Genomic DNA, 15,486 nt, shown 5'->3' on the forward strand with positions numbered 1-15,486 from the left:
TCTGAATAAAACTCTACCGAACCGTTGGATTGGTCGTCAAGGAGCTGGCGAGTTAGCATGTGTCACCTGGGCTCCACGGTCACTGGGTTTGATACCCTCTGACTTTTTCCTGTGAGGTTTCGTTAGAGACAACGTTTATGTTCCAACATTCCCACAGAACCTGGAGGAGTTGAAGAACCGGATGCATACCGCCATAACAACAGTGATAAATGACAAGCCAGAGTATGGAAGCAATTTGAGTATCGATGTGATAATGTTCGTGTCACTGATGGAGTACATATGAAACATCTGTAATCTGAACTTGAGAGGTTCGTAAATATGTGTGTAATGATTCATATTCGTATGTCTTAAAGTTTGATAAATACATGCAATCAAAATACGAATATTCTTTTTGAAACTCCCTGTAAATGCGGTCGCAGCGCAGTAATCAAATGTGAAACCTTATGGGACTTAACTGCTAAGGTCATCAGTCCCTAAGCTTACACACTACTTAACCTAAATTATCCTAAGGACAAACACACACACCCATGTCTGAGGTAGGACTCGAACCTCCGCCAGGACCAGCCGCACAATCCATAGCAGTAACGCCTCAGACCGCTTGGCAAATCCCGCACGGCAGCGCAATACTCGTCTCGATAGGCGACTTGAGCCGTGTTGCAATGCGTGTTACGTGCTAGCGTAGATGTCACCTGAACCTGCTCCGGTGGATCCAGGTATAGCGTTTACACAGTACAGCTGAGTCCAGAAGATGGAACAGATTCTCATCTGACATCAGACTCGATCCCCAGCCAGCGCCGCTTACATAGCCCGGCCGAAGTGCAGCCGCGCCGCCCCCCGCCCCTCTGCCGCGCAGTGCGGTCCCGGCCGTCGGCCTGCTGCTGGGGGGAGAGCTGGCAACGCCGCCCCGTGACGTCAGCGCCGGCTGCCGCTGCGGCTCTCAGCTGTGTGCGCCGCCCGCCCGCCTCAGTCCTGACAGAGAAGGCAGGCGGGCGGCAGCCAGGGGCGCAGAGGCGTCCGCTGGAGCACCCGAGGGAGACAGGTGAGGCGGCCAGCTGGACTCTGCTGCAGTGTCTTAAGAGGAGCGCTGTTCGGAGCGATCTGGTTTCCTCATTCGCTAACTACTAGTGTCTATGTGGCTGTTGTTCCATTAAGGCTAGTGTACACTACGGCATTGCGCTTGTGTGAAACGAGTCGCATGCAGGTGGTTTTATAATACATGACAGAAGACACGGTGGCACCGGTGTTCACGTCCGTAGCTCGTGTTCCAGTGGCTACCATTGCTACAACTGCATCACGGGGTCCCGGGTTTGATTCCCCGCTGGGTTGGGGATTATTCTTCCCTTGGGGACTGGGAGTTTGTGTCGTCTTCATCATCATATTTTATCGAAATCACGAGATCGGACTGACTAAAGACTGGGAATTTGTACGGGCGCCGATAACCGCTCAGGTGAGCGACCCACAAACGAAACATCATTAGCAACCTGTGTTCACGTAAGTTTCATAGTTTTGTGAGTGCCGTAGTCGTGTCTAAACTGAAAGTTTCGGCAGCTGTACGAGTTGTGGCGTAGTTAATTAATGCCTCTTTGCGTGAAATCACTGCATGAGAAAAGAAATAAGAAACCTGTTTGGGTCCATGAGTGAAAAAAGATAAGATGTCAGCTCCGTTGCTCAGTGATCTTGCAGAAGCAAACTGTAATGCAAAACCCTTAGAGTTATCTTATCATAGAATGCTACCAGAATAGGTTATATTTCCCCTAAATAGTCTGTACTGCAGTGACGAAGCAAAAATATTGTAGTGTGTGAAGTAAAGACGCCGGAAGTGAAATTACAAATCACATTGTATAGTGAGTGTCCAGAACTCTCATCGTGCTAGAAGGTTCAGATGTAATAGCTAGTGACGTGTTTGCATTAACACAACATTTAACTTAGCCTTTCTGACCACATGCTTCACTGATTTTCGAACAAAGCATGTAGCTCACTGTGTCGTGAGAAATGCATTCTGAATTCGGGTTCCCACTCTCGCTTGTATGAAGAACCAATACCACCGCTGCTAGAAACAGTTGACAAAATTGTCAGTGCTGCGTACGGTAGTTTGTCAGAGAAAAGCAGCTCCTCAACAGTCTGTACAACCACAGCAAGCAGACCAGGAACGTCTCCATAACTGCGTTAGGAACAAGGAGGGACATGAATGAAAAGCTACAACAATCATGGCAACATTGCGAAGTTCAAATACGTTTCTCAATGAACACTGCTGTCGCCTTCAAATAAATTCATAACGATTTGTGTAACTTTTCCTCCTGTTAACAGTTTCCGTTAAAAAAGAATCTGCCAACTCAAACCAACGGGGTTTAGTTTTGTAAAAGTGAACTGGAGAAGGAGTTGATGGTGAAGGATTGGAGTTTTCTCGTTTGCAAATCACCGAACAATCTCACTAGTACTGTTTTCTGATGAAGCCACTTTCACTCATGAGGGTATCAACGTCGCTCGTAACTCACATCTGTGGTCAGACGGAAAACTTTTGGCTTAGTGCCGAAACATTTTCACCAATTGTTTTCTGCAACTGAGTGGTGTGCTGTGATAGACAACCAGTCGAATTGGCCAGAACGTCCCGATCGTTCTCATTATGGAAAGTGCAGCCGACAAGACGACCTCAAAAGACGTGCACGCCCTGTTTTCTGGGGAATTCTAAACTGCACTCAAGACGTAGACTGAATTTACGAATATCAGCAATGAACTCGATCTTTTGACCTTCCTTAACGCTTTCTGTGCGTATTGTGTTGGGTTACATTGCAATAGTTGCATCTAAGTAACCATTAAAGCTTTGGCACATGGTGTGTGGAATGTTTTGTTATAAACAGTCTACTACACCAGGTGCCAAAATATATACTACCCCAGCTGAACGCCTTGTGTACATGGTGAGCGTCAATAAAACCGATAAACTGCAGGGACGGTTTCCTGACTGGAGAAACGGTCCCACGAACACGTGTCCGGAAGTGCATCGCCGCCACGGTAGATGGCGCTGGCGGATGGGAGCTCGCCTGACAGCGGGCCGTGTGCCCCTCGTGTGCCGCAGGCTGCGCGACTGGCGCGGCGCGCTGCGAGCAGCGGAGTGGTCCGGTGGTCGTACCGAGGTGGAGGCTGTGTCCGGTCAGGTCGAGGGGCAGCACGGCTGTGCCGACACAAGTGTCCTCACCGACAACAACCACGTCGTACAACATCTCAAGTAGTTTTTGGGGGTTTCTGTGATCGTGTGTCCTTTCAGACAGACTAGCGTGCAAAGGGGCTGTAAGGTATATGTGCACTCCCTTCATATATGTAGGCCAACTATAGCGCACATTTATGCGATCGGGAATGGTACCTATCAGCCAGGCTACATGTGCAGCAGGGAGAATTAATGCGATAACCGTAGGAGGCAACGTTATGCAACCTTAGTAGGGACAAGATGCAAGTATTTGGGAGTAGCATCTTACAATCTGAGACAGTGTGCTGAGACAAACTTCCGTCACAATATCAGCAAACGTGACGTCAAATCGGCCTAGCAACAGCGATGTGAACGCCCATTGGCTGAAAGTTTGGATGTATATATAGGGTGCTCAGGAAATGTGTCAAATGCTTGCAGGGATGTTACAGGGCAGGTTGTAGTGAGACATAAACGTTAAGAAATAAATTCGATACGTTGCTCCGTTTCCGAGTTATTTAGCATAGAATTTAGCCAATCTGGCCGTCGCGCGCTCCCTTTCAAGAGGCCTGCCAGGGGCGGTGTTGCCCAACGAGTGCTTTGTCTCGTCAGCTGAAACTTGAATATACGCGCGAGACGATCTGATTGGCTAACGTCAATGCTAAGTAACCCGGAAACGGCGCAACGTATCGCATTTCTTTCTTAACATTTATGTCTCAGTACAGCCTGCCCTGTAACATCCCTACAAGCATTTCACACATTTCCTGACCACCCTGTGTGTGTGTGTGTGTGTGTGTGTGTGTGTGTGTGTGTGTGTGTGTGTGCGTGCGTGTGTGTGTAGGAAACGAGCGAAGTGTCCTTATTGGCTGAGAGAGGAAGTTGGGGTCTCTAATGTCCTATGGGAAGACAGGGTGAGTAAGTAGCGAGGCGCACGATGGAGTAACTGGGAGCGGTTCCAAAAGAACGGTCGCGAGTAAATATTCCAACTATTAAACAAGATATGAAGTGAAGGTATTAGTTATCAGAACGCCACGTATCGTGGGCAGTGTCTATAAGGAGTATGGAAAGTGAGAACTGTGTTAATGTTTTGATATAATGGCGTAGCCCAGAGCCGCCATATTGAAAATTCTGTGAAGTGTGTGTCAAAGTAACTTCTTTATTAAAACGAGTATAGTACAAAACGGCATCCCGAAACACTCCACTTCAGCAGAATCACAACCGACGCGGAACCTGGCACCTGAGCGCTACTACTGTGCGACGAGGGACTACCGAAGCAGCAAGACTCCAGGTTAGTGATACAGCGACCTGAGAAGTACTTCCTTCATTCCCGCTACAATGTCACGGAGGGCTTTGTAAGGCGGCGGAATTTGCGTGCACCAGGTCTGGACCGGGTTCTACAGGGTATTGAGAAGAACCGCAGTACGAACTACGGGCAAGTAGCCGGGCAACGTTGTGTACACAAAAGTACGATTAGGTGTGTCCTGCACGGCAGCCGCTGCAGTCCCTGTCACCTGCAGTCCCATGGAGGCCACTTCAAACACCTGTTGTGATGTGGATGCGATGCAGCTCTGCACTGTGTTCCGGGATGATCTGTTGTCATTGCACCCACGCTGTCAGTTTCCAGACACATGTTCACAAGACCTTTTCTCCTACATTTCGAGTGAGGAGTCGTTCCCTGCAGTTTGTCGGTTTTACTAATGTTGGAGGCTATTCTTGACTGAGACTGTCAACAAAGCGAGCAATACCAACGTGATACCTATAAATGGTTTTAACCTCCACAGTTTGTACTTTGAACTGAGGAGGTGCAGTGAGAGGTGGAGAGCGGTGAGCGGCTCTGCTTCACACGGAGGTCACGAGTAAAGAGACGTCTGCACAGGGTGTCTGTCACTCGTTCTCGTCATGCACGAACAAAAGTGAAATCATTATAACATACTAGGGCGTACTGAAAAGTAATGTCTCCGAACTCTTCTACACAAAACCGCTTCAAGCTTTTTAAACAAAACAAAGTTTACTAACGTTGTACATCTTTCTTCTTTAGGTCTACGTATTTATTTCTCAACACAGTCATCCCGGTGGCGCACACATTTCTCCTAAAGAGAGATCACTTTGTGTATACCGTCACTGTAGAATGTTTGATTTTGTTGACAGAGCCACCACCTCATCTCTCCTTGTATCGCTTCAACACTATCAAAGTCAAGTCCTCGCACGTGTTCTTTAACATTGGGAAACGGACGACAGTCGGATGTGGCGCAGTTGGGACTGCACGGGAGGTGACCGTGAACCCAGAGCTCCGGACTGTTGCACATGTCGCAGCGGCCGCGTCTGTCGTCTGGAATCGTCGCTCTGAAGGAGAGGCTGCTGCACGTCTGGACCAACTCTCCGTCTCACACTACCTTGCAGAGCTAATGGTTCTTTTTAATTTCGTAATGCTTTAAATACAGCTTCAGATGACATCAGTAACACAGCATCAGACTACATCCGGTACATTTTGAGATAAAAGATAAATGTACAGTACATACATGTATGTAATATCAAGTCTCATAGAATGAAATAATAAGTGATGTATAATTCCATAAGGTGACCATGTGGTTGGCATTACGGTACTGCTCAAGGATGGATGTCCAGTCCTTTCAGCTAGGAATTAGCTTCTCCCTTAAGCAAATGAAGGTCCTGGAGGGTGCCTTGGAATTTCCTTGAAGGGCATTCAGTGGCGATGTGCTGTAGCGTCCGTGTGTTGTGTCCACAAGCGCAGTCAGGTCTATCTACCACGCCCCACTTATGCCTCCAGTACTGACAATTTCCGTAGCTTGTTCGGAACCAGTTGAGTGATGTCCAGGATTTCCTTGGTAGCTCAAATCCGACAGGTCGTTGGCTCGGATCTTTGACTACATTATTGGAATCTGAGTTGGAGTAAGTCTGCGCCAAGCATCAACAATGTTAAAATTGTCTCTTACTAAACCCTCTTCCACCTCCTATGAGTGTTTACGAGAGCTTAGTCAAGATTGGGAGATGAGGTCTTGATGGATAGGAAGATGACGGTTGTCTAAGCATTTTTGCCACTCTTTTTCATAAGTGTGGAGGATGGATGTTGGACAGAACAGGGAGCGACTGGGTTGGCGTTGACTTGAAGGTTCCCGATATCAGCCTCATAGTTTTATTGAGTTGACTGTCTACTGCTCTTGTATGAGTAGTAATTAACCCAGTAGAGCTGCTGTATTCTGCTGCCGAATAGACAAGAGAATCGGCCGATATCCTGAGGGTGAAACGTCCCCTTAGAAATATTTATGAATGATTGTGCTGATAAACCTCTACGTTATTTGATTTTCAAACAGCTGAGCAAAACTGAACGTACTCAGACATTACTCTCTTTACATATTCTGATCAACACTAAACTGACACACAATATTTTTAGCGCAACGCAATCTGACTTTCAATAATCCCTACAAAAGAATAGCCCTTGTAAGTAGGCTGTTTAGGTTTTCTTAGCGCTCTGTATGAAAATCACTGGCTATGCTGTGTGCAGTCTGTGGCTGGTTGGCATTGTTGTAATACTCGCCATTGTAGCGTTGGGCAGCTGGATGTTAACAGCGCGTAGCGTTGCGCAGCAGTGGTGGATGTGAGGAGAGAGATTGCGGAGTTTTGAAATTTGCAATACTGGATATCATGAACTGCTATATACATTATGACTTTTGAACACTATTGAGGTAAATACATTGTTTGTTCTCTATTAAAGTCTTTCATTTGCTAACTATGCCTATCAGTAGTTAGTGCCTTCCGTAGTTTGAATCTTTTATTTAGCTGGCAGTAGTGGCGCTCGCTGTATTGCAGTAGTTCGAGTAACGAAGATTTTTGGTGATGTAAGTGATTTGTGAAACGTATAGGTTAATGTTAGTCAGGGCCATTCTTTTGTAGGGATTTTTGAAAGTCAGATTGCGTTGCGCTAAAAATATTGTGTGTCACTTTAGTGAATGTTTGAGTACGTTCAGTTTTGCTCAGCAGTTTGAAAAGCAAATAGTGTAAGAGGTTTATCAGCACAGTAATTCAGAAATTGTTCTAAGGGGACGTTACATATGTCGACCCTTAGCCGAGGACACCTCATTGAAATCTTATGATTTTTTTCGTGTAGTTTGTGTAATTAGTGTAGATTTTGTTTATTGCTAGCGCGTAATTGTAGAGAGAATCTCCTTTGTAGTCGCAGCCTTTCATTGTTGTACAGTAAAACAGTTGTGGCATGCATGTAGATTTGCACCAAGTATTTCGCAGCTGTGCTTACAATTAACGAGATATTATTTTCAGTGCTATGTTAATGTGTTCTCTTATTTTTGCTCTTCAAATTGTGCTTTTCTGTGTTATCGTGTGAAATATTGTGACAATAATGGCGTGTGAAAAACGTAACACTAGGCTCCAAAGTAAACTGAGAAATAATAGTGACGACGAACGTAGCTTATCAGCACCACTGTGTAGTGAGTTAACAGACATTCCAAGTAGTAATTTGGTAATTGTGCATATGGAAATGGAGCAGGCGGCAAATAATGGTGTAGACACTGAAACAGGTAGTGAACAGGGATGCATTATCGATCGATCGGTCGGCAACAGCTCGCCTCAGGAATCCGAAATGACAGAACACGATATTATAAATACTGTAGACTTAGGTTTTGGGTCCTCACCGTTTTCTCAAATAAGTCAAGACACATTTTCTGATTGTCAAAATGTGAATGTTGCCGGTGAAAATGCACTACCAAAAAGCATAGAGAAACAGATTCCAGACACTAATACATTATTATTGCAAATAATGCAACAAATGGAACAAAATCAGAGACAAACACAGCAAAAGCTTCAAAAGTTAGACGCAATGGAACAAAATCTTCAAAAGTTAGACACAATGGAAGAAAATCTTCAAAAGTTAGACACAATGGAACGGAATCTTCAAAAGTTAGACACAATGGAACAAAATCTTCAAAGTTATACACCACACTTGAACAAACACGCGAAGATTTAACTACTGAGTTACATAAAATCGAATCGAAATGTCAAAAAGTCTGTAATGACGTAAAAACACAAATTTGTGAGTATTTCCAACCTATTTCTTCGCGTCATGAAAATGCATTACAGAATCACGAAGCAGCCATAAAAGAACTGCAAACTACTGTTCATCAAAATCATGAGACCCTGCAAGCTAAAATTGACTCAGTTGCATCTACCGATTCGGTTATGCAACTTGCAAAAACTCAAGAAAACTTAAAGGACACAGTAGATACTCTGAAAATTGGTTCAGAAAGACACATGGAGGAAATTAGTTCATTATCAGAGAAAGTAGTTGAACTTTCGGATCATCTAAATAATTTATCTACGAAGGTAGATGATAATCTGAATGAGACAAAACCGGTAGTCTTTAATGACACAGAATAGTGCGAACAAATTAGGAAACTGAAACAAAATCTGAATCAAATTAATACACAACACCAAAGAGAAATCCGGGAAGTACAAGATCAGCTGACACAGGTAATACAAGAATTACGTATTTCAGAGGACACTCGCTCTCCAATACGGGAAGAGGGACATAGAAATACGGAACAGCCACAAAATAATAACACAGGGCACTTCAGAAATTATGAAAGAAATTGGCAAGGTACACCGAATTTTGAGATGGAACCACCGAAACGACGTAACAATGACCGACATGCGACTCGCCGACATGATGATTTTGACTATAAGCTGTTCATTACTACACGTAAATTCAAAACGTTTAAGAATTCTGCCAACGACATTCATCCACAAGCGTGGCGCCATCAATTCTCTCATTGTTTTCCTCCCAACTGGTCATTAGAACACAGATTAGAATTTATGTGTGGCTACTTGGAGAATGAACCAGCTGTAAGAATGCGATCGGTCATTCACGATTGTCACAGTGAAGGAGATTTTTATCATGCCTTCCTCTCAGCATATTGGTCTCAAGCTACACAAGACCGAGTAAAACATAGCATCATAATGATGAAACATTTCGAACAATCTGAATTTTCCAGTCTTGTGAAATATTTTGAAGACAAGTTGCACAAGAATCAGTACCTGTCAAACCCATACAGCCCCTCAGAACTCATCCTCATTTGCTTAATCAAATTACCTGAACATTTACGACATATTATTTTGGCAGGACGTTGCAAAGACGACACTGAAGCTTTTCAGGGACTGTTACAAGAACTGGAAATTGACACTGACAATCGCGGAACGCGAAAACAGGAGCACATCAATTACAGATCACATCCGTCACAATTCCGCGATGACAGGAATAATACACGACAAGACTATTCTTTCAACGTAAATCGTGACCAAAACAGACACCACCCGTATGATAACCGTTGGCAGAGTAGTAATAATTACAGGGAAAGATCACCTCTCTGCGGTAATTATCACAGAGACAATCAGAGAAACAGACAATATGGGAACCAAAATAATTATTATCAAGGGAGACAGAATAACTTCAGATGCAACGGTCCAGCGTGCAGTTACGATTCAGGGAGAAATTCTCCACCACGTGATCGACAAGAAAGAAACTATGGAATCTACCGACATGACTACAGACGATATGATCGTAACGACAGACCTGAATTGCATCAGAACTGGCGGGATTTAAACAAGGCAGGGCCCTCTTGTCACGGTGAATTTGTAGAAGTTAGGTCTCCAAAGCCCAATAACGACGCGCGCCAACAAAGAAACAGACAATGACTCGCACCACAGGCAGCCACTTGTGCCCGCTGGCTCAGGGAAAAATAACATTGACGCTAAACTTGAGCAAAATTCCAGTATTCTCTACGGACGAATACCGCATGATAATTGCGTTGAAGTTGAAACTCTGCGTACTAGGAAGAGTAAAGGTTTACACCACATTTCACATGTAAAACCGTTTATTGAAAGATAATCTGCCTTTTAACTTTGTCTTTGCCATATAACTTTTCACTTAACATTGCTAGTATCCATTGTCAGACTTAGAAACTGTTGCCATGCAACAATGTTTGAAGTTAAATATCCAGTCAAGAACCAAGAGAACTTATTTAAACAGTAATTACAAATGCATTGTTATAGTGAACAGACGACACAGTGTTATTGTGTGTGTACATTCTTGCTTGTTAGTTGCACGATTACGTAACGACTATAAGGCTCACATACTTAGAACATATACTGCTGATGAGATTTTAATGCAACATTTTGGTTTACTTGAAAAGACATTCCTTATTTGAAGTAGTTTTTGTGAGATTAAAGATGACTTAGTATTTGGTTTCTTTGACAGCTACACGATTATATCACGACGCTACTAATGTGTGACACTATTTACAATGTTGCTTTTGTGGTGTTTCTGTTTTATATCTGCACAGTTTTTCTCACTTATTCTGGAAAGTAAAACATGTTTTAGTAGTAACTTTTGTGGTATAGCTACAATGAGACAGCCTCTTTTGTAGCACAACAATACGTTACAGCACAGTACTTTCTTCATCACAACAATAAGCGTAATAACTAAGATATTTATACGCAAAGCATTTCACTTTTGTGTATGATGAGGTAAGTACACTCTTTGACATAAAACTCGACCGGCGGCCGGCCGCTTCAGAGGCTAAGTCCGCGCCGATCGCGACATGGGACAAAAAAACTGGCCAACTCGCTAATTCTCTAAGTCCGGTTATCTGCACAATCTGGCAACACTGTAGACTGCGGCACTTCCTGGAAGAAAACTTGTCCCAAGATAGAGAGACTCTAGGCTGATTACACCTGTGGTCTAGCGGTAGCGTTCGTTGTTTCTGTTCATAATGTCAGTGGATCGAGAGCAGCTGGCATAAAATATTTTTATAGCCTCTTCTGTCTGAATGCTGAAGACGTGAATGTAATGGTAGCGCAGATTCAATCTATTTCGCTTTGTGACACACCGATATCAAAATTTTATCTAGTAACGATTTTGCGGCAGATTTCCTGCAGACTGTCCTCCTCTGGACGCCGTATGCGGCAAAGCTCCGGGATCCATTTGCTGGCTACTGGCAGCGGCCGTGGCGACAGCAGCGGCGCTGCACTCCCCCGTTCTTTATCGAAAGCGCCTGCTACCGCTCATCGCTTTTGATGATTTAAAACGCTTTATTATTAAATGTTGCTCCACAGAAAATTTCTACAATTTCCATTCACGCTCAAAAGCAACGAGACAGACGCCCTGATTAGTAGGCGGGTAATCGGCAAGAGCTGAGTATGGCCCGAAATTAATTTTATAGACTGGGACGAAATTAAACCACATCACTACATTCGATGAATTTATAAATGCTTCATACCTCGTTTCTTTTCCTTTCAAACTTAATTATTTGTGCAACTTTTGGTCAATGTTTGGATGTTTTCGTCAAGCCAGAGTGAGCGTCTGTGGTGTAAAGTGTATTACAGTTCTTGTTTCATTCCTTATGGTAAGTCTATGCGATAAACTGTGTGAATACCTTGCAATGCATGCTCTGTAGCAGTGCAGGCACACTGCACATTTGCAGTTCCATGTACGGGTTCATGAAGTATTTATTGTTGATCGGAAGTGATAGTTAAGGTTATCAGATTTAAACCAGAAAAATTTGTCGTTTTGAAGGTTTCAGAGAACGGAAAGGAATTGCTAACGCCGTTGTTAGAAAACGTCTACAGTTAAATGCTATTGCAAAAATTTAGAAGATGTGAACTATATTAATGAACATGTGCACTTCATAAACAACCTTCCGACATGTTAGACCTATATGACGAACAAAGCTCAAATTTATATCGTTGACAGTCGGTTTGATTCTTTTCAGGACCTATTTTACAGTGAAGCACCTTGGAATTTGCAAAGCAGAAATCCTTGATATTAACTTAATTTACTAAGTCGGAATCGGACGAAGATTGATGTTTAAAGGCATTCTTCAGATTTCGCATAAGAAATTTTTACTAGCAGTTTGCAACTCCATTAATTAAAATGGAAAATAAAAGGTTGTAGTCAGCGGCTTCTACCGTGATTCGAACTTATAGTACAAGCACTGCAACGCACAAGGGAACCTCTGCGCTAACGACACACTGGCGGCCAGAGGCGGACTATAGTCGCTGCGATGTTGCCTGAGCCTCAAAACGCAACCTTAAACACACAAACAGAGGAGGTGGAGATTAATGTTTTAACGTCCCGTCGACAACGATGTCGACCGTGTGGGCTGCAGATTCCTCGACTTGCGCCATAGGGTGGTGGGGTTTCGGGTTCCGCTGGATAGGTCAGGAGTCCACTACACGCAACAAGCGGCTACACGGGTAGCAGGGGTTGTGTGGCGTGGGCTGGGCGGTTTTTTAGGTTAGATGGCCTTGGGCAAGTACAGAAAGGGCAACAGCCTCAACGGGTGCGGGGCAAAGTCAGGACATGCTGGGACCAAGCAGCAATCGGTATTGTAATTGTCAACTGTCGAAGCTGCGTTGGTAAAGTACCGGAACTTCAAGCGCTGATAGAAAGCACCGAAGCTGAAATCGTTATAGGTACAGAAAGCTGGCTTAAGCCAGAGATAAATTCTGCCGAAATTTTTACAGAGGTACAGACGGTGTTTAGAAAGGATAGATTGCATGCAACCGGTGGTGGAGTGTTCATCGCTGTTAGTAGTAGTTTATCCTGTAGTGAAGTAGAATTGGATAGTTCCTGTGAATTATTATGGGTGGAGGTTATACTAAACAACCGAACTAGGTTAATAATTGGCTCCTTTTACCGACCTCCCGACTCAGCAGCATTAGTGGCAGAACAACTGAGAGAAAATTTGGAATACATTTCACATAAATTTTCTCAGCATGTTATAGTCTTAGGTGGAGATTTCAATTTACCAGATATAGACTGGGACACTCAGATGTTTAGGACGGGTGGTAGGGACAGAGCATCGAGTGACATTATACTGAGTGCACTATCCGAAAATTACCTCGAGCAATTAAACAGAGAACCGACTCGTGGAGATAACATATTGGACCTACTGATAACAAACAGACCCGAACTTTTCGAATCTGTATGTACAGAACAGGGAATCAGTGATCATAAGGCCGTTGCAGCATCCCTGAATATGGAAGTTAATAGGAATATAAAAAAAGGGAGGAAGGTTTATCTGTTTAGCAAGAGTAATAGAAGGCAGATTTCAGACTACCTAACAGATCAAAACGAAAATTTCTGTTCCGACACTGACAATGTTGAGTGTTTATGGAAAAAGTTCAAGGCAATCGTAAAATGCGTTTTAGACAGGTACGTGCCGAGTAAAACTGTGAGGGACGGGAAAAACCCACCGTGGTACAACAACAATGTTAGGAAACTACTGCGAAAGCAAAGAGAGCTCCACTCCAAGTTTAAACGCAGCCAAAACCTTTCAGACAAACAGAAGTTAAACGATGTCAAAGTTAGCGTAAGGAGGGCTATGCGTGAAGCGTTCATTGAATTCGAAAGTAAAATTCTAAGTACCGACTTGACAGAAAATCCTAGGAAGTTCTGGTCGTACGTTAAATCAGTAAGTGGCTCGAAACAGCATATCCAGACACTACGGGATGATGATGGCATTGAAACAGAGGATGACACGCGTAAAGCTGAAATACTAAACACCTTTTTCCAAAGCTGTTTCACAGAGGAAGACCGCACTGCAGTTCCTTCTCTAAATCCTCGCACAAACGAAAAAATGGCTGACATCGAAATAAGTGTCCAAGGAATAGAAAAGCAACTGGAATCACTCAATAGAGGAAAGTCCACTGGACCTGACGGGATACCAATTCGATTCTACACAGAGTACGCGAAAGAACTTGCCCCCCTTCTAACAGCCGTGTACCGCAAGTCTCTAGAGGAACGGAGGGTTCCAAATGATTGGAAAAGAGCACAGATAGTCCCAGTCTTCAAGAAGGGTCGTCGAGCAGATGCGCAAAACTATAGACCTATATCTCTTACGTCGATCTCTTGTAGAATTTTAGAACATGTTTTTTGCTCGCGTATCATGTCATTTCTGGAAACCCAGAATCTACTATGTAGGAATCAACATGGATTCCGGAAACAGCGATCGTGTGAGACCCAACTCGCCTTATTTGTTCATGAGACCCAGAAAATATTAGATACAGGCTCCCAGGTAGATGCTATTTTTCTTGACTTCCGGAAGGCGTTCGATACAGTTCCGCACTGTCGCCTGATAAACAAAGTAAGAGCCTACGGAATATCAGACCAGCTGTGTGGCTGGATTGAAGAGTTTTTAGCAAACAGAACACAGCATGTTGTTATCAATGGAGAGACGTCTACAGACGTTAAAGTAACCTCTGGCGTGCCACAGGGGAGTGTTATGGGACCATTGCTTTTCACAATATATATAAATGACTTAGTAGATAGTGTCGGAAGTTCCATGCGGCTTTTCGCGGATGATGCTGTAGTATACAGAGAAGTTGCTGCATTAGAAAATTGTAGCGAAATACAGGAAGATCTGCAGCGGATAGGCACTTGGTGCAGGGAGTGGCAACTGACCCTTAACATAGACAAATGTAATGTATTGCGAATACATAGAAAGAAGGATCCTTTATTGTATGATTATATGATAGCGGAACAAACACTGGTAGCAGTTACTTCTGTAAAATATCTGGGAGTATGCGTACGGAACGATTTGAAGTGGAATGATCATATAAAACTAATTGTTGGTAAGGCGGGTACCAGGTTGAGATTCATTGGGAGAGTGCTTAGAAAATGTAGTCCATCAACAAAGGAGGTGGCTTACAAAACACTCGTTCGACCTATACTTGAGTATTGCTCATCAGTGTGGGATCCGTACCAGGTCGGGTTGACGGAGGAGATAGAGAAGATCCAAAGAAGAGCGGCGCGTTTCGTCACTGGGTTATTTGGTAACCGTGATAGCGTTACGGAGATGTTTAATAAGCTCAAGTGGCAGACTCTGCAAGAGAGGCGCTCTGCATCGCGGTGTAGCTTGCTCGCCACGTTTCGAGAGGGTGCGTTTCTGGATGAGGTATCGAATATATTGCTTCCCCCTACTTATACTTCCCGAGGAGATCACAAATGTAAAATTAGAGAGATTAGAGCGCGCACGGAGGCTTTCAGACAGTCGTTCTTCCCGCGAACCATACGCGACTGGAACAGGAAAGGGAGGTAATGACAGTGGCACGTAAAGTGCCCTCCGCCACACACCGTTGGGTGGCTTGCGGAGTATCAATGTAGATGTAGATGTAGATTAGAGACGGAGCACAAGCTCGGATTAGGGAAGGATGGGGAAGGAAATCGGCCGTGCCCTTCCTAAGGAACCATCCCGGCATTTGCCTGAAGCGATTTAGGG

General features: G+C 44.0%; 1 protein-coding gene across 1 annotated transcript in view; it reads left to right on the forward strand.

Moving 5' to 3' along the window:
• LOC124719770 (nematocyst expressed protein 3-like) overlaps positions 1–15,486 on the forward strand; it is a 137,433-nt gene that overhangs the window by 68,047 nt on the left and 53,900 nt on the right. Inside the window, exon 3 of the mRNA XM_047244968.1 lies at positions 807–1,039. Within this exon, the coding sequence (XP_047100924.1) occupies positions 807–1,039 (233 nt within the window). The remainder of the gene's footprint in view (positions 1–806; positions 1,040–15,486) is intronic.

The sequence above is a fragment of the Schistocerca piceifrons genome, chromosome 11 (assembly GCF_021461385.2).
Source record: "Schistocerca piceifrons isolate TAMUIC-IGC-003096 chromosome 11, iqSchPice1.1, whole genome shotgun sequence".
Taxonomy (NCBI): domain Eukaryota; kingdom Metazoa; phylum Arthropoda; class Insecta; order Orthoptera; family Acrididae; genus Schistocerca; species Schistocerca piceifrons.